Below are 24,102 nucleotides of genomic sequence, written 5' to 3' on the forward strand. Positions count from 1 at the left end.
GCAATTGTTTTATATATAAATATACTGCTCAAAAAAATAAAGGGAACACTTAAACAACACATCCTAGATCTGAATGAAATAAATAATCTTATTAAATACTTTTTTCTTTACAAAGTTGAATGTGCTGACAACAAAATCACACAAAAATAATCAATGGAAATCTAATTTATCAACCCATGGAGGTCTGGATTTGGAGTCACACTCAAAATTAAAGTGGAAAACCACACTACAGGCTGATCCAACTTTGATGTAATGTCCTTAAAACAAGTCAAAATGAGGCTCAGTAGTGTGTGTGGCCTCCACGTGCCTGTATGACCTCCCTACAATGCCTGGGCATGCTCCTGATGAGGTGGCGGATGGTCTCCTGAGGGATCTCCTCCCAGACCTGGTCTAAAGCATCCGCCAACTCCTGGACAGTCTGTGGTGCAACGTGGCGTTGGTGGATGGAGCGAGACATGATGTCCCAGATGTGCTCAATTGGATTCAGGTCTGGGGAACGGGCGGGCCAGTCCATAGCATCAATGCCTTCCTCTTGCAGGAACTGCTGACACACTCCAGCCACATGAGGTCTAGCATTGTCCTGCATTAGGAGGAACCCAGGGCCAACCGCACCAGCATATGGTCTCACAAGGGGTCTGAGGATCTCATCTCGGTACCTAATGGCAGTCAGGCTACCTCTGGCGAGCACATGGAGGGCTGTGCGGCCCCCCAAAGAAATGCCACCCCACACCATGACTGACCCACCGCCAAACCGGTCATGCTGGAGGATGTTGCAGGCAGTAGAACGTTCTCCACGGCGTCTCCAGACTCTGTCACGTCTGTCACATGTGCTCAGTGTGAACCTGCTTTCATCTGTGAAGAGCACAAGGCGCCAGTGGCGAATTTGCCAATCTTGGTGTTCTCTGGCAAATGCCAAACGTCCTGCATGGTGTTGGGCTGTAAGCACAACCCCCACCTGTGGACGTCGGGCCCTCATACCACCCTCATGGAGTCTGTTTCTGACCGTTTGAGCAGACACATGCACATTTGTGGCCTGCTGGAGGTCATTTTGCAGGGCTCTGGCAGTGCTTATCCTGCTCCACCTTGCACAAAGGCGGAGGTAGCGGTCCTGCTGCTGGGTTGTTGCCCTCCTACGGCCTCCTCCACGTCTCCTGATGTACTGGCCTGTCTCCTGGTAGCGCCTTCATGCTCTGGACACTACGCTGACAGACACAGCAAACCTTCTTGCCACAGCTCGCATTGATGTGCCATCCTGGATGAGCTGCACTACCTGAGCCACTTGTGTGGGTTGTAGACTCCGTCTCATGCTACCACTAGAGTGAAAGCACCGCCAGAATTCAAAAGTGACCAAAACATCAGCCAGGAAGCATAGGAACTGAGAAGTGGTCTGTGGTCCCCACCTGCAGAACCACTCCTTTATTGGGGGTGTCTTGCTAATTGCCTATAATTTCCACCTGTTGTCTATTCCATTTGCACAACAGCATGTGAAATTTATTGTCAATCAGTGTTGCTTCCTAAGTGGACAGTTTGATTTCACAGAAGTGTGATTGACTTGGAGTTACATTGTGTTGTTTAAGTGTTCCCTTTATTTTTTTGAGGAGTGTATATACAAATAAAATAAGGGGGGCAATGCAAATAGTCCAGGTAGCCATTTGATCAAATGTTCAGCAGTCTTATGGCTTGAGGGTAGAAGCTGTTAAGGAGACCTTTGGTCCCAGACTTGTACTGGGTCATAAGCACTACCCTCTGTAGTGCCTTGCGGTCGGATTCTGAGTAGTTGCCATAGCAAGCGGTGATGCAGCCAGTCAGGATGCTCTCAATGGTGCAGCTGTACAATGTTTTGAGGATGTGCGCTCCCATGCCAAATATTTTCAGCCCCCTGAGGGGGAATAGGCATTGTTATGACCTCCTCTTTACAGTGTTGGTGTGTTTGGACCATTAAAGGTCCCTAGTGATGTGGACACCAAGGAACTTGAAGGTCTCGACCCGCTCCACTACAGCCCCGTCGATGTAAATGGAGGCGTGCTCTCCCCTCCTTTTCCTGTAGTCCACGATCAGCTCCCTTGTCTTGCTCATGTTGAGGGAGAGGTCATTGTCCTGGAACCACACCGTCAGGTCTGTTACATCCTCCCTATAGGCTGTCTCATCATCATTGGTGATCAGGCCTACCACCGTCATGTTGTCGGCAAACCTAATAATGGTGTTGGAGTCCTACGTGGCCATGAAGTCGTGGGTGAACGGAGTACAGGTGGGAAAGGGCAGCGTGGAGTGCAATAGATATTGTCTGTGGATTATCTGTGGATCTGTTTGAGCAGTATGCGAATTGGTGTGGGTCCAGGGTTTCTGGGATGATGGTGTTGATGTGAGCCATGACAGGCCATTCAAAGCATTTCATGGCTAAAGATTTGGGTGCTATGGGGCGGTAGTCATTTAGGCAGGTTACATTGGCGTTCTTGGGCACAGGGACTATGGTGGTCTTCTTGAAACATGTAGGTATTGCAGACTGGGTTAGGGAGAGGTTGAAAATCTGAAGACACTTGCCAGCTGATCAGCGCATGCTCTGAGTGCACGTCCTGGTAATCCGTCTGGCCCTGTGGCCTTGTGAATGTTAACCTGTTTAAAGGTCTTACAATGCTACGGAGAGCGTGATCACACAGTCTTCCGGAACAGCTGGTGCTCTCATGCATGTTTCAGTGTTGCTTGCCTGGAAAGTGAGAATAGAAGGCATTTAGCTCATCTGGTAAACTCATGTCACTGGGCAGCTCGCGGCTGGGTTTCCCTTCATAATCCCTGATAGTTTGCAAACCCTACCACATCCAACGAGTGTCAGAGCCGGTGTAGTAGGATTCAATCTTAGTTCTGTATTGACGCTTTATCTGTTTAACAGTTCTTCGGAGTGCGTAGCGGGATTTCTTTTAAGCATCCGGAATAGTGTCCCGCTCCTTGAAACCAGCAGCTCTAGCCTTTAGCTCAGTGTGGATGTTGCCTGTATTCCATGGCTTCTGGTTAAGATATGTCCGTACATCCGCTTCATTGGACCATTTCCATATTGAGCATTGGTACTTCCAGTTTGAGTTTTGCTTGCAAGCAGGAATCAGGAGGATAGAGTTCTGGTCAGATTTACCAAATGGAGAGCGAGGGAGAGCTTATGTAATACAATGATCACAATTGTGACTGACCGCCTTGATTCGGTCTTATGTAGCAAAATTTGGCCCTTAAATGTTTTGGTACCTATTGGAGAGCTCTTCTTTGTCTACACCCATTCAGTATCTATCACACCCTCTTAAGCTTTAGCCACACCCATCTCTTTAAGGGTTGATCCGAGCGTTCTGTCCTAACAACAGCAGTCAAGCACCCAAGCTAACTGGCTAAAGTTGGCTAGCTTGCTAGCTACTTCTAGACACAAATTAGAGGACAGTTTACTGACCATTTTACTCGCCCTAGCAGAGCTGGTTAGGCTGTTTTTATGTTATCCAGAGCGTTGGTGACTGCAACTGTGCTGCTGGCAACAATTTACGCTTTTTGCCAATGTTTGCTGACACTAGCCTCTGAGATACGAATAATAAGATCATATAGGTAACGTGAAGACATGAAAACAACTTTCTGTCAATTATAAACGTGTAATATCTGAAAATTTTACTAGCTACATTTTAAAAATTAGGGGTTCAGCAAGGATTCTTCTAAGAACCAACTAAGGAGGTTCCTAGAAGAACCGTAGGCTTCTTGGCACTAAAAATGGTCCCCAAAAGGTTCTTCCAAGAACCCCATAGGAGGTGGGGGTTCATGCAGGAACCAAGCTGCCCAACTGAAACACTTGTAAAGAATGTGAGGATCTACTCAATTTAAGGTAAGGTTTGTCCCTTGTATGATATAAATTGATATTATTCTATGATTATACCATCTATCTCTTCATATTTGTGCACATTTTTCTAAATTAGAAAATGGACACAATTCAATGGATATCAATCAACAAAGAGGTACTAATATGTAGGCTATAAGAATATGTTGAAGGCTAGCTGTATTGGGTGCAGATGACTGAACTGCTCACTTTTGTGTCTGTGTCTGCAGGTATACAGACAAGGAGATATATCAAAGGTATTTCAATTGGTATTGGTGGTATGTAGATCACATTTACCATCCTTCCTTACCTCGTCAATGAATATCCCATAGGCCTCTACATTACCTCTACAAGGTATTTGTATGAAAACCATTATCAAAACAGTTTTTCATTCACATTCACCACAAAAACCAAGGTATGAATACTGCCGTGTGCATATTTTGTTAATCATCTGTATAACTACCACATTTTTGGATTCACAGACTTCACCCTCCCTACACCTCTGATGAATATAACATGAAACCTGTTCGATCACCATGCACTGCAAAATCATTCTGGCTATGGATAAGGAGAACATCAACACATTAACATCAACAAGGCAGAGGATATACCCATTGGACTTGGGGCTCTGCTGAGAGTTTACCTTATCTGTCACGTCCTGACCAGTAAAGGGGTTATTTGTTATTGTAGTTTGGTCAGGACGTGGCAGGGGGTGTTTGTTTTATGTGGTTCGGGGTTTGTTGGGCTATGTACTTATGTAAGAGGGGTGTTTGTTTTATGTGTTCCGGGGTTTTTTGGTCTATGTTCTATGTTAGTGTACTTCTATGTTCAGTCTGGTCTATCTATTTCTATGTTTAGTTCATTCGATTGACCTTCAATTGGAGGCAGCTGTTCCTCGTTGCCTCTGATTGAAGGTCCTATGTATAGGGGTGTTTTTGTAATGGGATTTGTGGGTAGTTGTCTCCTGTTTTGTGTCTGTGCACCTGACAGGACTGTTTAGTGTCGTTCGTTCTTTTGTATACGTGATTTGTTTGTTTTTCCTTCTTTTGATTTAATAAAGAAGATGAGTATACACGTTCCTGCTGCACCTTGGTCTAATCCTTACGACGCCCGTTACAGAACTACCCACCATCAACGGACCAAGCAGCGGGGTAAGGAGCTGGAGAGGAGCTATCGGGAGTCGTGGACCTGGGAGGAGATCCTAGCCGGAGAGGGACCATGGAGGAAGGCTGGAGAGGACCGGGAGGGTTTTGTTGGAGCACAGTTGGCATGGAAGCCTGAGAGGCAACCCCCCCCAAAAAAAATTGGGGGGCACACGGGTAGTTTGGCTGGGCCAGGGTTGAGCCCTAAGCCAACTCCCTGTGCTTACCAGAGGCAGCGTGGTACTGGTCAGGTCCCGTGCTATGGGGTGATGCGCACGGCGTTGAGGCCGAGCATCCACAGGCCGGTATGCTCGGTGCCAGCGTCCTGCATTTGCCTGGGGGAAGCGGGCACCCAGCCAGTAAGGGTGGTGCCAGTCCTGCGCTCGAGACCGCCAGTGCGCCTTCACGGTCCAGTGTATCCTGTTCCCGCTCCCCGCACTAGCCCTGAGGTGCGTGTCTCCAGTCTGGCGTTTCCAAAGCCAGCACCACCCACCAGGCCTTCAGTACGTCAGCCCAGTTCAGGATGTCCTGTTCCCGCTCCTCGCACTAGCCTTGGGGTGCGTGTCTCCAGTCTGGTACCTCCACTACCAGCCCCACGCACCAGGCCTCCAGTGCGTCAGCCCAGTCCAGCTCGTCCTACTCCTGCTCCTCGCACTAGCCCTGTGGTGCATGTCCTTAGTCTGGCACGTCCTAAGCCAGCTCCACGCATCAGGTCTTCAGTGCGCAGTCCCCATCCAGAGCTTCTGGCAACAGTGCCTCGTCCAGAGTGTCCGGCGACAGTGCCTCGTCCAGAGTGTCCGGCGACAGTGCCTCGTCCAGAGTGTCCGGCGACAGTGCCTCGTCCAGATTGTCCGGCGACAGTGCCTCGTCCAGAGCGTCCGGCGACAGTGCCCCGTAGAGAGACGGCCCACAGTCCAGGGCCAGCACAGACGGCCCACAGTCCGGAACCGAGAGAGACGGCCCACAGTCCGGAGCCGAGAGAGACGGCCCACAGTCCGGAGCCGAGAGAGACGGCCCACAGTCCGGAGCCGAGAGAGACGGCCCACAGTCCGGAGCCGAGAGAGACGGCCCACAGTCGGGAATCTGCGCAGCGAGAGCCGCCCTACAGTCCGGAATCGGCACAGCGAGAGTCGCCCTACAGTCCGGAATCGGCGCAGCCAGAGTCGCCCTACAGTCCAGAATCAGTGACGCGCATCAACCCGAGGTCTCCAGCAACGCACATCAGCCTGAGGTCTTCAGTGATGTGCCATAGCCCAGAGACTTCGGGAGGGGTAAAGTTTAATGAGTATTTAGCGGGGGTGGACAGGGTAGTTTGGGGAATAAGGCCGGAGCCTGAGCCACCTCCGTGGTATGTGGTTCCCCCACATTTTAAATTTGAAGAACCCCTAAAGGATGCTCCAGGAACCTTTTCTTTTTAGGGTGTAGACTATCTTACCGTATACATCATGGATGGACGCTTCTCCCTGTCACGGTTGCCATGGTTGCCCTTAGTTTGAAGATGTAATCTGGAGACAGGTGTTTTCACCATCTCATTAGCTATCATACTCTAATTCCACTGATTTCAAAACTCGGTCCTCCAGAAAGTGGAGAGCAACACTTAAGCAGTTCTACTACGCGATATAGTTTTTAAAAAAGCTGCGTAAGACAGGATTACCAACACATACTAACCAGCTAAAATAGACAGAAGTGTGCTATATAGCAGACCAATCCGAACTCATCTCTCGGCATGTCCAGCCCACTCATTATCTCAGCCAATCATGGCTAGCGGACTTTTTCTGTGACTAAACCAACTACGCACGTAATTTAACAATTTTAATCGTATTTACAGATGCATACAAGTTTGTTATTAAGGCACATGAAAGTTCACATGTTCCAGAAGGAATTTCTTCAAAAGAAAACGCATTTTGATTTAATTTTAAAAGTTTGCATTCAGATGGCTCTCTTGTGAAGTAGTGACCCGCAACATATGCCTAGTTTCCTGAAACGACTCACAATTAGCGAGATGTTTAGTAATAGATATGCAAAATATCCAATTGGTCTTAAAACACAGACTGAATGCATGACTTCCAAGAGAGTAAAGGCAACACATTTCTTATCAAAAGGAAGAAATGACTCAATGAGCCAACACCACCTATGAAACCTGAGCAACAGAAGACGCAGCATAAACAGATTAGAGAAAGTAATTGAGAAGTTATTTCCAGGGCTGGGTGGTCTGGACTTATAAATCAGTGAATCCATGGGATTGGTATGTGCTATGAACACGGACAGCATGTGGATGAATATGACTTTTCCTATCACGGGGGCGATCAAAGCAATGAATCCAGGTTGAAAGAGAAACTGTTATTGTTCTATGAGCAGACAATGAACTAATGTTGCATCCTATTATATGTTGAGAGCATAGAGATGTACTAGAGTCCATCGCCAATCTTTGCATGTGTGCCATCTATCCAACTCTTTGGGTTAGAGGCAATAATTGTGACAATTTAGCAGTCCTCAGATTGAGATGGCCAATGGCATTACTTTAGGATTATGGGAACTATGGTGTGGAGGCAGAGATTTTTTTTCTCAGGATTTGCATTATTTGTTTTTACGCATTTGTTTTTTAGTCATTTAGCAGACGCTCTTATCCAGAGTCACTTACAGTAGAGTGCATATATTTTCATACTTTTTTTCATACTGGTTCCCTTTGGGAATGGAACGCACAACACTGTCGTTACAAGCACCATAATCTGCAAACTGAGCCACATGTCTCTGTCATTATTTAGTCATGCTCTTCTTTCCAAATATCAGAGAACCAAATTGTGTTAGAACAGAGAATATAATGTTTTCCCAGGAATGAGGGTAACATTCCCAACTAGAGCTAACATGGAACAAACACCACAGTGTACATACATCAGATACTCACTCTAACACTGCAAACATACCACAACCACACACACACAAGTAGTAAATCACCACCAAGGTGTGGTCCTTACCTTAAAGAGCCGCAGTATGTTGGCCACCATGATAGACACAGAGCTGGAAGAGGCTCCGATGACTCCCACCACCCTCTCAGGCTTGGTGATGATGGGTGCCCCCCCGCCGAGACACTTGACGTCCGTCCCATCCTTCTCGATGAGGGCCTGGACGAAGGTGAGTGACTGCTCCAGGGCGTGGGTATCCCGGGAACACGTGTCCAGGATGCGCGCCCCCAGCGTGATATTGGGAAGCAGGGAATGGTCGTTGTTGATACGGTCCAGGGCGAATAGCATGGCCTCCAGACGATGGATCCCCTTCTCCTTCTTCAGCTCCCCGCAGGCCTTGCCTTCGTTGCCCCTGGAGTGCACGGGGAACAGGCCTCCCAGGGAGATATCCCCGTCGATGCGGATGGAGTTGAGGTGTGTGCCGCTCGGAACTTTGGGTTTAGCAGCTTGGGCGGCCGTGAGAGAGCAGTAAAGAAGGAGTAAGAGCCTGATCAGGCTGCCTCTGTGACAGATCCTGCCAGTCCGATGCAGAGCACACCCCTGGGGCTGAGACACCATGACCACAGCCCAAACACAAATCCAGACACACTCTAGAACCCAGCGGAATCAGGAACACAAAGAACACTAGTCTACTCTATATCCAGAGGGTTAATCTTAATAATACCTCTTGAAGCAGTGGGCACAGAACAGGCGTCCTCTCATGTTGCTTTGCTCTTAGAAGCACTCAATTATAATAGGAGCATGAATTTAGATGGCTCTTCAAAGGATATCTCCTCTTCCTTTCTTACATATGCATCTCCTTCTTTCCTCCTCACTCCATGGTCTGACCAACGTGGTGGGCACTCCTCTGCCCACTGTAACTCACCACCCTGCCTATGGAGATCCCTCGCAGATGGGGTTCAGGCCGCTCAGGTCTCCGGGCTACTGAGTGAATTCCTGCAAGATAAAGCAAAGTAGAAGCGATGAGACACACCACACAGTGACAGAGGGGCTAGATATGAGAGAAGGGATACGTATTGGTTTGAGCTTTTCTTTTTGCTTTCTTTTTCTGTCTTAACTCCTTTTGCCGCAATCATGTGTGGAATGGTGAGACAATTATTTTTCTCTCAATCTCACACGCTCTCTCTCTCTCCCTCCTCCCGCTCTCTCTTCTCCCTCCCTACTCACCTCTCCATATTGAATTTAAAAGGGTTGCCATGGACTCCCAAGGTCGAAAGGCATGAAAGTCAGCTCCCAAACTCCTCTTTTCAACATACTCAGTAAGAAACGCTGCCTACTGTACTAACGTGCCTACCATTGTTAGGTTGCTACACATCACACACAAAATGTTATCTCATGTCTTGATTACATGTCCTAAATCTCTTTAGGCCCTTACAGTAGGGCCCTAAAGTGGAACTCCAGTCTCCTTTCACCACAATGATTAGCTCTTTTTCCATCTATTGCTCCTCTATTGTTCCCGCAATAATGAGGGGAGGCCGATTACATCACATCAGACCAACTCCTTGAATGGCCTACTCCTTGAAGTTTGCAGTTTTGTCAAAAAAAATCCACTATTTTTCTCAATATGTTTTTTTTACCCTTAAGTGTACATTCATGTATTTACACTTGGGATATTGTTTTTCAACAGGAAATGCTAAAAAATAGCTGGAGGGCTTCTTTGAATCAGATATTTTTGTTGGTGACTCTCTCGTCCATACAATTCTGTTGATTCTAACATTTCCCTGTATTCAAAGATGACACTAAAAGGCAAAAACAGACCAACATGTTAAGAGTGTCTTTTATACAAATTCACCATGCTATTGACACAATATCCCTTCTGTTGGATGACATATCAGAGAGGAGGCAGATATTGGATGAATCATCACCCTTTCTCCTCCTTTTCTATTCTTCCATCAGCCCATTTCCCACTCCTTTCTTCCCTACACCCACAACGCTGGCATATCTGAGACTGCGCCTTGGACGGCATAAAACCGTAGGGATGGTTTCTCTGAAGAGACTGTGAAATTGTAATGATGACATTACTACAGAAGGAAAGCTGCTTTGATACAGGAGTAGGTAAGAGGGGAAATGTCCTCAGGAGAACTAGCGTTTCAGAGTTAAACCCATAGTGTGACATGGTTCTTTAACTCTACATGCCCACAGTCACTTGTGTGAAGAAAGAGTCCCAAGCTAGCCCAGATAGGATTCAATTCCACAAATCCTACTGAAGGACAGTGTAGAATAAGAGTGTCATTGGACAAGTAGAATAACCTCTATTCATTGATCTGGAGCAGCTTTTCCCAAACTCAGTTCTGGGGGCCCCAAGTTCTGGGGGCACATTTTGTTTTTTGGCATAGTCCTACACAGCTGATTAAAATCATCAAAGCTTGATGATGAGTTCATTATTATGTTCTGGAGAACTGCTTGTGAAACAACTTGTGATGGGAAAACAAGGCTTTCTGAAGAATTTGGGTCTTTCACCAAATTGTGTTGAAAAACGGTTCATTCCTAAGAGCTTTAAGCACAATGCATATTAAGGGCATCTGCTGGTCAGTAATAAATAGCAGCTTCTGGTGTTCATATAGCACAGGGATGTAGGCCCGTGGATCAATTTCCCAATATTGAACTCAGTCGGGGTCTCAATTTACGGGGTCTCAACTTACTGTTGGGAGCTAAAATAGTAGAATACACAAGGCACAATTAAAACATTTCACTTAGGGCCCCCAAAAGGCTGGCTCTGACTGGATTTGTGGGTATGGATGGGGGTACGCAGACCCGAGTGCCACTGCGGCCCCTCATGATGAGTTCAGATTTTTTGTGACCCTAATCCCCATCAATGTTGCCCATCCCTGATATTGAAGTTTCTCCCACATTGTTAATCAAAACTCCATGGCGTAGCGATTAGTCAAAGGTTTTGAAATCTAATACTCATTTAAAATATGAGGTTTGCATCTTACATTATGCATCCCTTTTTTGCCTCCAAGTTCACTATTTTGGCCCCAAAAAACGATGAATCCATGGCATTACTTAGGATAAGTAGAAGAAAAGCTTTAATATCATAGGCGATATTGCAATATGCCTGGTTGGGCCTCTCACTGACATTCACAACTCAACAATCATCTCCACTGAACAAAAATATAAACGCAACAGGTAAAGTGTTTCATGAGCTGAAATAAAAGATTGCAGAAATTTTCCATACGCACAAATAGCTTATTTCTCTCAAATTGTGAGCACACATTTGTTTACATCCCTGTTAGTGAGCATTTCTCCTTTGCCAAGATAATCCATCCACCTGACAAAAAGATAATTAAACAGCATGATCATTACACAGGTGCACCTTGTGCTGGGGACAATAAAAGGCACTAAAATGTGCAGTTTGTAACACAACGCCACAGATGTCTTGAGGGAGCTTGCAATTGGCATGCTGACTGCAGAAATGTCCTCCAGAGCTGTTGCCAGAAAATGTAACGTTAATTTCTCTACCATAAACCGCCTCCAACGTAATTTTAGAGAATTTGGCAGTACGTCCAACCGGCCTCACAAGCGCAGACCACGTGTATGGCTGATGTCAACGTTGTGAACAGAGTGCCCCATGGTGGCGGTGGGGTTATGGTATGGACAGGCATAAGCTACGGACAATGAACCCAATTTGCATTTTATAGAGATACTGTGACGAGACCCTGAGGCCAATTGTTGAGCCATTCATCTGCCTCCATAACCTTATGTTTCAGCATGATAATGTACGGCACAAGGATCTGTACATTCCACAGGCCACAATCAACAGCCTGATCATCTCTATTCGAAGGAGATGTGTCACACTGCATGAGGTAACGGGTGGTCAAAACAGATACTGACTGGTTTTCTGATCCACGCCTCTACCTTTTTTAAAGGTATCTGTTACCAACAGATGTATACAGTGCATTCGGAAAGTATTCAGACTCCTTTCCTTTTTCCACATTTCGTTACATTACACCGTTATTCTAAAATAACTTAAATTGTTTTATTTCCTCATCAATCAACACAAAATATCCCATAATGACAAAGCAAAAACTGGTTTGTAGAATTTTTGCAAATTTATTAAAAACAAACAACTGAAATATCACATTTACATAAGTATTCAGACCCTTCACTCAGTACTTTTTTGAAGCACTTTTGGCAGCGATTACAGCCTCGAGTCTTCTTGGGTAAGACGCTACAAGCTTGGCACAACTGTATTTGTGGAGTTTTTCCCATTCTTCTCTGCATATCCTCTCAAGCTCTGTTAGGTTGGATGGGGAGCATTGCTGCACAGCTATTTTCAGCTCTCTCCAGAGATGTTCGATTGGGTTCAAGTCCGGGCTCTGGCTAGTCCACTCAAGGACATTCAGAGACTTGTCCCGAAGCCACTCCTGCGTAGTCTTGGCTGCGTGCTTAGGGTCGTTGTCCTGTTGGAAGGTGAACCTTCACCCCAGTCTGAGGTCCTGAGCGCTCTGGAGCATGTTTTCATCAAGGAGCTCTCTGTACTTTGCTCCGTTCATCTTTGCCTCGATCCTGACTAGTCTCCCAGTCCCTGCCGCTGAAAAACATCCCCACATTATGATGCTGCCACCACCTTTCTTCAACGTAGGCAGTGGTGTAAAGTAAAAATACTTTAAATTACTACTTAAGTCATTTTTTGGGGTATCTGTACTTTACTATTTATATTTTTGACAACTTTTTCTTTACTACATTCCTAAAGAAAATAATGTAGTTTTTACTCCAAACATTTTCCCTGACACCCTAAAGTACTTGTTGCATGATGAATGCTTAGCAGGACAGGGAAATGGTCCAATTCACGCACTTATCAAGAGAACACATGGTCATCCCTACCGCCTCTGATCTGGCAGACTCACTAAAAATAAATGCATAATTTGTAAATTATGTCTGAGTGTTGGATTGTACCCCTGACTATCCGTCAATTTCAAAAAAAAAATGAAAATGGTGCCTTCTGCTTTGCTTAATAAATTATTCATACTTTCACTTTTGATACTTAAGAATATTTTAGCAATTACATTTACTTTTGATACTTAGAACCAAATAATTTTAGACTTTTACTCAAGTAGTAATTTACTGGGTGACTTTCACTTTTTCTTGAGCAGCTTTCTATTAAGGTATCTATACTTTTACTCAAGTATTGGGTACTTTTTCCACCACTGAACATAGGGATGGTGCCAGGTTTCCTCCAGACGTGACGATGGCATTCAGGCCAAAGAGTTCAATCTTGGTTTCATCAGATCAAAGAATCTTGTTTCTCATGGTCTGAGAGTCTTTAGGTGCCTTTTGGCAATCTCCAAGTGTGCTGTCGTGTGCCTTTTACTGAAGAGTGACTTCCGCCTGGCCACTACCATAAAGACCTGATTGATGGAGTGCTGCAGAGATGGTTGTCCTTCTGTTAGGTTCTCCCATTTCCACAGAGGAACTCTAGAGCTCTGTCAGAGTGACCATCGGGTTCTTTGTCAACTCCCTGACCAAGGCCTTTCTCCTCTGATTTCTCAGTTTGGCCGGGCGGCCAGCTCTAGGAAGAGTCTTGGTGGTTCCGAACTTCTTCCATTTAAGAATGATAGAGGCCTCCGTGTTCTTGGGGACCTTCAATGCTGCAAACAGTTTTTGGTACCCTTCCCCAGATCTGTGCCTCGACACAATCCTGTCTCAGAGCTCTACAGACAATTCCTTAGACCTCATGTCTTGGTTTTTGCTCTGACATGCACTGTCAACTGTGGGACCTAATATAGACAGGTGTGCCTTACTAAATCATGTCAAATCAATTTAATTTACCACTGGTGGACTCCAATCAAGTTGTAGAAACATCTCAAGGATGATCAATGGAAACAGTATACACCTGAGCTCAATTTCAAGTCTCACAGCAAATGGTCTGAATACTTACGTAAATAGGGTATTTTATTTTTATTTACAAAAAAATATATATCTTAGTCATTATGGGATATTGTGTGTAGATTGATGAGGAATTTGTTTTATTTAATCCATTTTAGAATAAGGCTGTAACATAACAAAATGTGGAAAAAGTCAAAGGGTCTGAATACTTTCCGAAGGCACTGTAGATAATTACCACAACTGTATGCTCTGCTGAACAATGCAACACTGTGCTGTTTCAGATGGATAGTTCTTGTATCGAGAGAGACAAACTAAATTATAAAACGCATCTGCAAATTGACATCAGGTTTGATAGGATTACCGTAAATTCCGGACTATAAGTCGCAACTTTTTTCCCACGCTTTGAGCCTCGCGGCTTAAACAATGACGCGGCTAATATATGGATATTTCCCGTTTAAAAAAAAAAATTCTCCAAAAGAACACATTCTGTGACGTGCTCAGTTTTTTGGCGGCATGAAATTGCCGAACAGGTTAAGGTCAAACAACTTTTTTGTTTACTGTTTAGATTAAATCGATCGCTCTCAAACTTCCCATCATCCTGATTACGGTAGTCATTTTGTCACCCTCATCATGGCAAAGACACAGAGAAATGCATATGATGCAGCTTTCAAGTTGAAGGCGATTGATCTGGCTGTTGGAAAAGGAAATAGAGCTGCTGCACGGGAGCTTGGTCTTAATGAGTCGATGATAAGATGTTGGAAACAGCAGCGTGAGGAATTGACTCAGTGCAAAAAGACAACTAAAGCTTACTGCTAATTTTTTATTTTTTGTTACAAGCTGTGTTTCGTTAAAGCCTATTTATTTTTGTTACAAGCCGTGTTTCGTTAAAGCCTATTTATTTTTGTTACAAGCCGTGTTTCGTTAAAGCCTGTGTAAAGTTAATTTGTTTCAATGTACCGGTAGGCACCTGCGGCTTATAGACATGTGCGGCTTATTTATGTTCAAAATAATACTTTTTTAAAAATTCAGTGGGTGCGGCTTATATTCAGGTGCGCTTAATAGTCCGGAAATTACGGTAGCCTTTTTTTATTTCACCAGCTTTTAGCCTATGCTTTCTCTACCAACTAACCTTGTGGTTAGAGTGTCTGCCTTGAGTTTGGAAGGTTGGGAGTTTGATCCCTGGCTGAGTCATACCAAAGACTATAAAACTGTGCCGCAATGCATCTCTGCTTGGCACTTAGCATTAAGGAGATAGATTGGGGGCAAGGCTCTGCGATAGACTTGTGTCCTGTCCAGGGGGTATACGTGAAGCCTTGTTCAAGGCTACTTACTTACTCGCAAATGGTTGCTGTCCTGTATGTTCCTGACACTGTTCAGTCTTGGCAGCAGGAGCAGTAATGGGATCTGAAGGAACAATCTCCCAGCATACAATAGAGGTGAATGTGCTGGTTTTGCCAAAGGAGTGGGTTAGTCAGACGATGGACTGCTGCACCAAGGGCCAAGGTTCATTGTGAGCATATTGGAAGTGGAAAGGTCCTTTGAATACACTGAACTATCTGCTACTGAGTGAAGTAATTTCGCAGAGTTCATTCACCGCAGGTTCCCTTTAAATGCAGCAGAAAGAGAAGGGAGGGAGAGCCCAGGAAGCCCTACCCCCAACTGACTGTCAACCCCCCCAAAGGCCAACGACACATCCACAGCAGAGGACACCTAACTAAAACGAAATAAAGATAATAACGGAATAGAATTCTAGAAATTCAAACAGCTTTTACCTACACTATAGATATATGATATAGTATTTGGAGAGCAATAAGAGAAGGTCCTGAGGAAGATTCATGTTATTGTGGCAAGCAATGCTTCTGGAATCAAACTATTGTTTTAAAGGGCAGGTATCTAAAGGGGTACAAATAAAACAGATATTCTCCAGTTATAATTTGCAAAATTAAGAGGTGGTCATATTTATATGGTCATATTTCCCTGCAAAAGACAAAGCAATATGGCAACAATTTCAATCACTCAATAACAACTTAATCTAGAAAATCTTTGGATCATATGATGTTAACTTGTTTACTCACTCAGCAAAATCACAGCATTGTGTTTAAATTAGCTCTGGGAACACAAGAATGCATCAATCAATATTGTCGACATCAGAAATCCCCTTTGTTGTCTCCCAGGTTAAGATGCATATCAAGTAATAATCCCACTGTGGTTGTGGGTGAGAGTGTTCCACACTCACAGTCTGCAGTTTTGACAGTCAGGTCTGTTTACTTGGACTGGCCTTGAATGTCTGTATCTCTGAACCCTCTAAATATCACCCCACCGTCACAGGTCGCCAGAGACCAGGGAAAATCCCATTTAAATCATCAGTCAGGGATTGGGATAATCACAGGCCAGTGGGATTATGGAACGGAAAATTTGAATCAAACCGTATAAACAATGGTAAACTGGAATGAGAATATTAGAAATTGGCATATTTAATATGATTACCATATTCTTAATGGTATGAGCTGTGTACAATAACTGTTTTTATGATATTCTGATATTAACATTAAGTTAACATTAAGATAAGATGCTTCGAATGTTATTACCATGTGTTTACAGTACATCTCGGGTATGGTTTTGGTTTACTAATGAGGTGGTATTATGCTCAGACTAATCAGTCTCCCACACTGAGAAGGCAGAGACCAAGACTGTGTTTGAGGTGAACAAATGTGTCAATATTTGCAGACTGTCCCGAAGTTAGAGCAGTAAATAGTATATTGAGTAAAACAACAGATGTATCATAGCCACAAAATGTCACAGACCGCTGTGGGAATTATGTGGGATTCATATCAAAAGAATAACCTTTACTCAAGTTTACAGGCAATGTTTGTAATATAGACTGAATTCATTTGAAAAGGGCACAAAATAACCTTTAGGCAAGAGTAGCACGTGTGCTATTGCATACGGCCACATAACTAATAACGGTGATTGAGCATTCAACACCTCATGCCTGGCTGAGCTGAAAAGAATGGCCTGTTGGATAGTGTTTACTTGTTTATTTCGATTCCCATTAGCTACTCTTCCTATGATGCTAATCACCATTATCTACGCATAATGGTGTGTTTTTGAATTCCATATTTGATATTCGCACTTTAGATATTGACATGCAATGCTGCAGCTGTATTATGGGGCGAGGGGGGACCTTTACCCCTTTGACTACATTTTTCAGTAGGCAATATCCAATCCTCAAAAACCTTTCCCTCTTATAGAATTGGTTAGAGACGTATAGACCATGGAATGGGAAAAAAACAACGTTCCTCCTGAACACTTTTCTCAATCTGTCTGCTTTAGAAAATGCACTGAACTTCAAAGCACCCGCATGTGTTTTCTTTGAAGTAGCTGTATTTCTCACAAACAGAACGTGTACTTCAGACCGTCCCCTCAAAAAAACAAGAAAAAAAAACCATTCATACCAACTTACACTTCAAAAGGAAGATGTTTCAGCAGCCCAGTCCAAACGGTTTGGCATGCGGTATAGAAAATCCATAAATGGCGACAGGGAGCCACTTGAAGAAAATCTATATTTTTGTTGTATTATTTCCCTCTCCCTTCTCTAAAAGCTGTGTAGCTTTTAGAGAAGGGAAATGGGTAAATGGGTGTATGAGGAAAGCAAGCAGCCAGTGAGAGGCTCTTTAGGATGTGCTGTAGTTCCTCTGGACACAGACAGACGGACAGACAGACAGACGGCAGGAGGAGCTGTCTAATTGACACTCCAGAATGTTGATGCTCCAACAGCCGATCAATAGGAAGGTATGAGACTGCCCTAAAGGGAGAAGTGAATGGCTGGAGAGGGAGAGAGCATGGCTGCACATGAAGGGTTGGAGAGATTGTATCATGCTACTATGATATTTTCATTCTGGATATGATCGGTTTTAGAGCCTGCAGGGCTGGTTTCGACTTGGTTTTTCTTGGTGGACAGTTGGAAATGTGGAGTGGGGGTCAGAGGTTGCATATAGCTGAATGGTTTATAACTTGATATGGTCTTGACAACAGTATATAATAGATGTTTGGTGAACAAGGTTAATGCTTGGCAACTGCTTGTATCAGACAATGTCGACGCATCCTTTAACACATCTTTAACATTTGGATTGATTGTTGTTGCACGGTAGTTTCTCAACCATCATTATATCGTTGGCCAATGACAGTGAAGCAATATGCACGGTCTAGATTCAGGCATTGTTGTACGCAGTTATTTTTTATCATGACTGATACACCGTACAACCAAACAACCACAAATTCTATGTAAATTGGGCATCAGCTTTCGTAAAAGGGCCAATAGGTATGTTGGCATGTTGGTGATCCTAAACAGAGTATAAATAAAGGTCCTCAGAGACACTGATCTAAGATCAGTTTCTGCATTTTCCCTCTAAAGGTAAAGGTCATGATTTGGTGAGGGTAAGCTGATCCTAGATACGTGCCTGAGGGCAACTTCTACCTGGAGACGAGCATCAAACAGTGGATGACAGCCTTTTCAGTAGAGCTTCTGTCCATTCCCAGAAAATCCCTGTACTTAGTTGCACACAGATACACAGCAAGCTGAGCAGTAGATCCAGTGACAGTTATGATTTATTTAGATCCTGGAAAATGTGTTAAACGTCAGGAAGATATGATATTATGCATCAGCTGACTCTCGTGGTCGTTTGATTTCCCCTTGATGGGAAACCCTTAGGAAACACTGGCACGATTTGTCTCAGAAAATAACAACTTTATGACAGCCACACGAGAGAGGAGTTCCAGTTATGTGCTGTATATGTAAGATATTTTTTTCTCCAAATGCATGAGAGGAAAGCCTATTAAAAACGACCGAATTTGAAACAGGTATTTATGGAGCACAATGTAATGGGGTTGTTTGTAGGATAAGTCTGCACTAAAAAGAGGACATTGAGGGTGGGAAAAGGAAATGACTGACGTAAAGAGAGCCCTTTCTAAATGTTCTGTTTACTCTCAAAGAATGCTTTCCCCTGTAATGGAGGGATAGATTCATTTAGCTGCGTCTGGTGGAAGATAAAATGGTCTGAAATGTGAGAACTAACCCAGACTTCACTCACCCTAAGAGTGCTGTAGAATGGATGCATCACACTGCATTAAGAGAGGGATGAAATAAAAGCATGGAGAGAGGGATGGAGAAAGGAATCATAGGATAGATAGATAGCCCGAAAGAGTGGTAATGTGGAAGCTTGCTAAGTACCCATTACTGACTCCATCTGTCACTTCAAACCTCCTTTATATCCTTTTTTTTCAGTACATTTTTTCTTGTGCAGTCTTTCCTTTTAGAAATAATTTAAAAAAAAATCTCCATTCTAAGCCTACATCAGGACCGGCGTTATGGGCTGCCCTGTTCCTCCTTGCCGGTCCAAATAAAATATTGAAATACTGATCATTTATTTTACCGAGACGCGCGCCGACAAAGACTCATCAATCTCAGATAAAGCATCCGTATGTGTAGACCATATATCGGATGCTGTCTGATCCAAAGGAGTACGGCATGTCATATTTTTTTCTGGCCAGACAGCATCAGATACATGGCCTACATATAGTAAGACAGAGGGGCACTGTTTCACTCGCTAGTGTAAGCAGAAGGGAAGAGACGAAACGAGAGGGCTCACTCTCACCAAAATCTGTTCTGAATAAGCCCAATGCGTTTGTATGGGCGTAATATGCAGATCTAAACTTGTCGCCTGCAATCCCGCTTTTGGGACAAAGACTCGGAGACATGAGCATCTTGTTATTATATATAGATCTCTGGATCCAGCCACTTGCGAATTGGAAAGGAAAGTTGGCGGGGGCATAGTGCACTGTTCGGATGCTGGATTCCCCAATGTAATTTGCAAAAATTATATAAATTACACCTGTCTAAATAAGATCATTCAAAATACTTCACCAGAGAGCATTATTTAGCCACTGAGGATCATAAGCTTCTTAAAAAAATAGCTGTGGATTGTTTCAAATCACAAGTGCATAGGCTTATGCTGATTTGGGAAGCCACGATTTGGGCAGCGTGCATGGCAATAGACCTAACATAATGATTAGGCCTGGCGCGCATCGCGCGCATGTTGATTTTGTCCATCCACATCTGACGCGATCAGGACACGCAGGTTGAAATATCAAAACGAACTCTGAACCAACTATATTAATTTGGGACAGGTCGAAACGCATAAAACATTCATGACAATTTAACTAGCTAGCTTGCTGTTGCTAGCTAATTTGTCCTGGGATATAAACATTGGGTTGTTATTTTACCTGAAATGCACAAGGTCCTCTACTCCACAGATAAAAAAGTAAACCAAGTTAAGTTTCTAGTAATCTCTCCTCCAAATTTCTTCTTGTTCTTCTTTGGACTTAATATGGCGGTTGGCAAACAACTTTAAGGTGCGTTACCAACAACAACTGCTCAGTTCACCTTTCAATCACCCACGTGGGTATATGCTCCTAAAAACCAATGAGGAGATGAGAATTGCAGCGTGTCATGCGTCAAAAATAGAACCAAGTTTACTTTAGCGTCTGGCTATGCAGACGCTTGCGAGCAGTTTGGATGAAATTATTGAATAACATGTACAGTACCAGTCAAAAGTTTGGAAACACCTACTCATTCAAGGGTTTTTCTTTATTTGTACTATTTTCTACATTGTAGAATAATATTGAAGACATCAAAACTGTTAAATAACACATATGGAATCATGTAGTAACCAAAAAAGTGTTAAACAAATCAAAATATATTTTAGAGATTCTTCAAAGTAGCCACCCTTTGTTTTTATGACAGCTTTGCACACTCTTGGCATTCTCTCAACCAGCTTCACCTGGAATGCTTTTCCAACAGTCTTGAAGGAGTTTTCACATATGCTGAGCACTTTGTCGGCTGCTTTTCCTTCTCTCTGCTGTCCAACTCATCCCAAACCATCTCAATTGGGTTGAGGTCGGGAGATCGTGGAGGCCAGGTCATCTGATGCAGCACTTCATCACTCTCCTTCTTGGTCAAATAGCCCTTACACAGCCTGGAGGTGTGGGGTCAATTTCCTGTTGAAAAAAACAAATGATAGTGGGACAAAGTGCAAACCAGATGGGATATTGCTGCAGAATACTGCGATAGCCTTGCTGGTTAAGTGTGCCTTGAATTCTAAATAAATCACAGACAATGTCTCCAGCAAAGCACCCCCACACCATCACACTTCCTCCTCCATGCTTCACGGTGGGAACATCACATGCGGAGATCATCTGCTCACCTACTCTGCGTCTCACAAAGACAAGGCGGTTGTTTCTTGGCCCAAGCAAGTCTCTTCTTCTTACTGGTGTCCTTTAGTAGTGGTTTCTTTGCATCAATTCGACCATGAAGGCCTGATTCATGCAGTCTCCTCTGAACAGTTGATGATGAGATGTGTCTGTTACTTGAATTCTGTGAAGCTGTTATTTGGGCTGCAATTTCTGAGGCTGGTAACTCTAATGAACCTATCCTCTGCAGCAGAGGTAACTGGGTCTTCCTTTCCTGTGGCGGTCCTCATGAGATCCAGTTTCATCCTAGTGCTTGATGGTTTTTGCGACACTATTTGAAGAAATTTTCAAAGTTCTTCAAATGTTCTGGATTGACTGACCTTCATGTCTTAAAGTGATGATGGACTCTCATTTTCTCTTTGCTTATTTGAGCTGTTCTTGCCATAATATGGACTTGGTCTGTTATCAAATAGGGCTATCTTCTGTATACCACCCCTACCTTGTCACAACACAACTGACTGGCTCAAACGCATTAAGAAGGAAAGAAATTCCGCAAATGAACTTTTTACCAGGCACACCTGTTAATTGAATTGCATTCCAGGTGACTACATCATGAAACTGGTTGATTGAATGCCAAGTGTGCAAAGCTGTCATCAAGGCAAAGGTTGGCTACTTTGAACAATCTCAAATATATATATATTTTGATTTGCTTAACACTTTTTTGATTACTACATGATTCCATATGTGTTATTTCATAGTTTTGATGTCTTCACTATTATTCTACAATGTAGAGCATAGTAAAAATAAAGAAAAACCCTTGAATGAATAGGTGTGTCCAAACCTTTGAATGGTACTGAATGTAACCAGTAGGCCTAGTAAATGTACCGTTAACCCTTGTCAAATGGTTACGTTAAACGTTGTTGGCAGAGTTCACAACCTGCTACACTTATGAGAAACAAGTTTTGGTTTATTTCTTAACCATCATTTAGGAGTTTTGTAAATGTTTTCATTGTCTTTTATTTGGAGTGCTCCATGTGAGCAATGAGCATGTGTCTGGTTTTTCTGTCCTGATAACGTTGATGGCAGTGGAGGCTGCTGAGAGGAAGACGGCTCATAATAAGGGCTGGAACGACGCGAATGGAATGGCATCAAACCGTGATGTATTTGAGACCATTCCACTGATTCCACCCCAGCCATTACCACAAGCCCTCCTCCCCAATGAAGGTGCCACCAGGCTCCTGTGGTTGAGGGAGCATGCTCAAGTCAAACACATAGAAAGGGAGGCAGACAGGAGTAGAGAGATTAATGCGATTGAAAGAACCTGATATTTCATCAGGATATTTTCTACTGTGTTTAAATGTATTTTACTTAGTTGACAATGGAATCCCAGTCTGCTGTCCCCACTTGCTTCAAGATGTCCACCATTGATCATGTACCCAAGAAAGCAAAGGTAACAGAACTAAATTACGATCACAACGTAGCACTCACTTCTGTCATCATGAAGTACTTTGAGAGGCTAGTTAAGGATCACATCCCCTCTACCTTACCTGACACCCTAGACCCACTTCAATTTGCTTACCGCCCGAATAGATCCACAGATGATGCAATTGCCATCGCACTGCACACTGCCCTATCCCATCTGGACAAGAGGAATACCTATGTAAGAATTCATTGACTATAGGTCAGCATTCAACACCATAGTACCCTCAAAGCTCATTATTCAGCTCGGGGCCTTGGGTCTGAACCCCGCCCTGTGCAACTGGGTCATTGACTTCATGACGGGCCACCCCCGGTGGTGAAGATAGGAAACAACCCCACCACTTCGCTGATCCTCAACACAGGGGCCCCACAAGTGTGCGTGCTCAGCCCTCTCCTGTACTCCCTGTTCACCCATGACTGTGTGGCCACACATGCCTCCAACTCAATCATCAAGTTTGGAGACGACACAACAGTAGTAGGCCTGCCTACCAACAATGACAAGACAGCCTACAGGGAGGAGGTGCAGGGAAAATAACATTCACTCAACGTCAACAAAACAAAGGAGCTGATCATGGATGTCAGGAAACAGCAGATGGAGCATGTCCCTATCCACATAGAAGGGAGCGCTGTTGAGAAGGTGGAAAGCTTCAAGTTCCTCGGCGTACACATCACCAACAATCTGAAATGGTCCACCCACACAAACAGTGTGGTGAAGAAGGCGCAATAGCAGATAGAACTGGACTCTGAAGATTCAATATGCCATATCCATTTACAGAATGTCCGGATCCCTGCGAGCCATGGGCAGTTAAGGCTGCTCTCTCAGCAGGTTTGGGTAATGGTCCAGAGAGAGGATGGCATTGGGTGAGGCATCTCTTCTCACCTGTTGAGTTGTGGTAGGTGCTAATGATCCCTTACATACTCAACATAGTGGGTCAGAAGGAGCTTTTTCACACCTCTTCATCATGCAAACCACAAGTGCCTTTAGTGGCCTGCAGTCTACTGCCTATGGCCATATTGGAGCTAGTATAATGAATACAAGATCGACTACAGGAACCTTCACTCTGTGGTATTTGACAGAAGGAGGTAGCTACATAGTCAATACTGAGGACTGCTACCTGTCAGGCGGCATTGATTTATCTGCAGACTAGACCCGACTTCCAATCATAGCCCTTCTTTACTTGTATCATTGCACATACTGCAAAACAACAGCAGAGGGCAACCATTTTGACTCACTCTGATGGTTATGCTTAAAAATTGGATGATAACTTTAAAAGTAGCAGATATCCCACTCTAGAACTTTGAAATGCCCGTAGAGTATATTACGTTCAAAAATATATTGAAATATTAGCCAAATCAAAAATACTTTCAATATTCATGTTTGTATTATTCAATATTCATAAATGTATGTAAGAAATATTTTATTGAAATAAAAATACTACTCGTATAACAGAGCAAGTGGTAAAATTTCATATGACTTTTGCTTTGTAGCACCTAGAGATTATGGAGTCTTAAAGGAGGCCTGGGTAATATTCAATTGATTATTTCTCAATTATGCTTTACAATACAAATGTCAAATATATGTCAACAATCGTTCCTCCTTTTA

The 24,102-nt window shown here is 43.8% G+C and overlaps 1 protein-coding gene across 2 annotated transcripts in view; it reads right to left on the minus strand.

Annotated features, from left to right (window-relative positions):
- The window catches only part of LOC115151028 (metabotropic glutamate receptor 4-like), a 283,964-nt gene extending 267,911 nt beyond the window's left edge, over positions 1-16,053 (minus strand). Inside the window, exons 1-2 of one of the 2 annotated variants that reach the window (XM_029694935.1) lie at positions 15,848-16,053; positions 7,956-8,879 (exon numbers count right to left, since the gene is read on the minus strand). In XM_029694935.1, the coding sequence (XP_029550795.1) occupies positions 7,956-8,501 (546 nt within the window). In that variant the 5' untranslated portion in view covers positions 8,502-8,879; positions 15,848-16,053. Of the gene's footprint in view, positions 1-7,955; positions 8,880-15,107; positions 15,767-15,847 lie in introns of those variants that run through there. The other variant, XM_029694936.1, reaches the window with a different exon arrangement.
- Between the last annotated feature and the right edge of the window lie 8,049 nt (positions 16,054-24,102).

Source organism: Salmo trutta, chromosome 16, assembly GCF_901001165.1.
Source record: "Salmo trutta chromosome 16, fSalTru1.1, whole genome shotgun sequence".
Lineage (NCBI taxonomy): Eukaryota > Metazoa > Chordata > Actinopteri > Salmoniformes > Salmonidae > Salmo > Salmo trutta.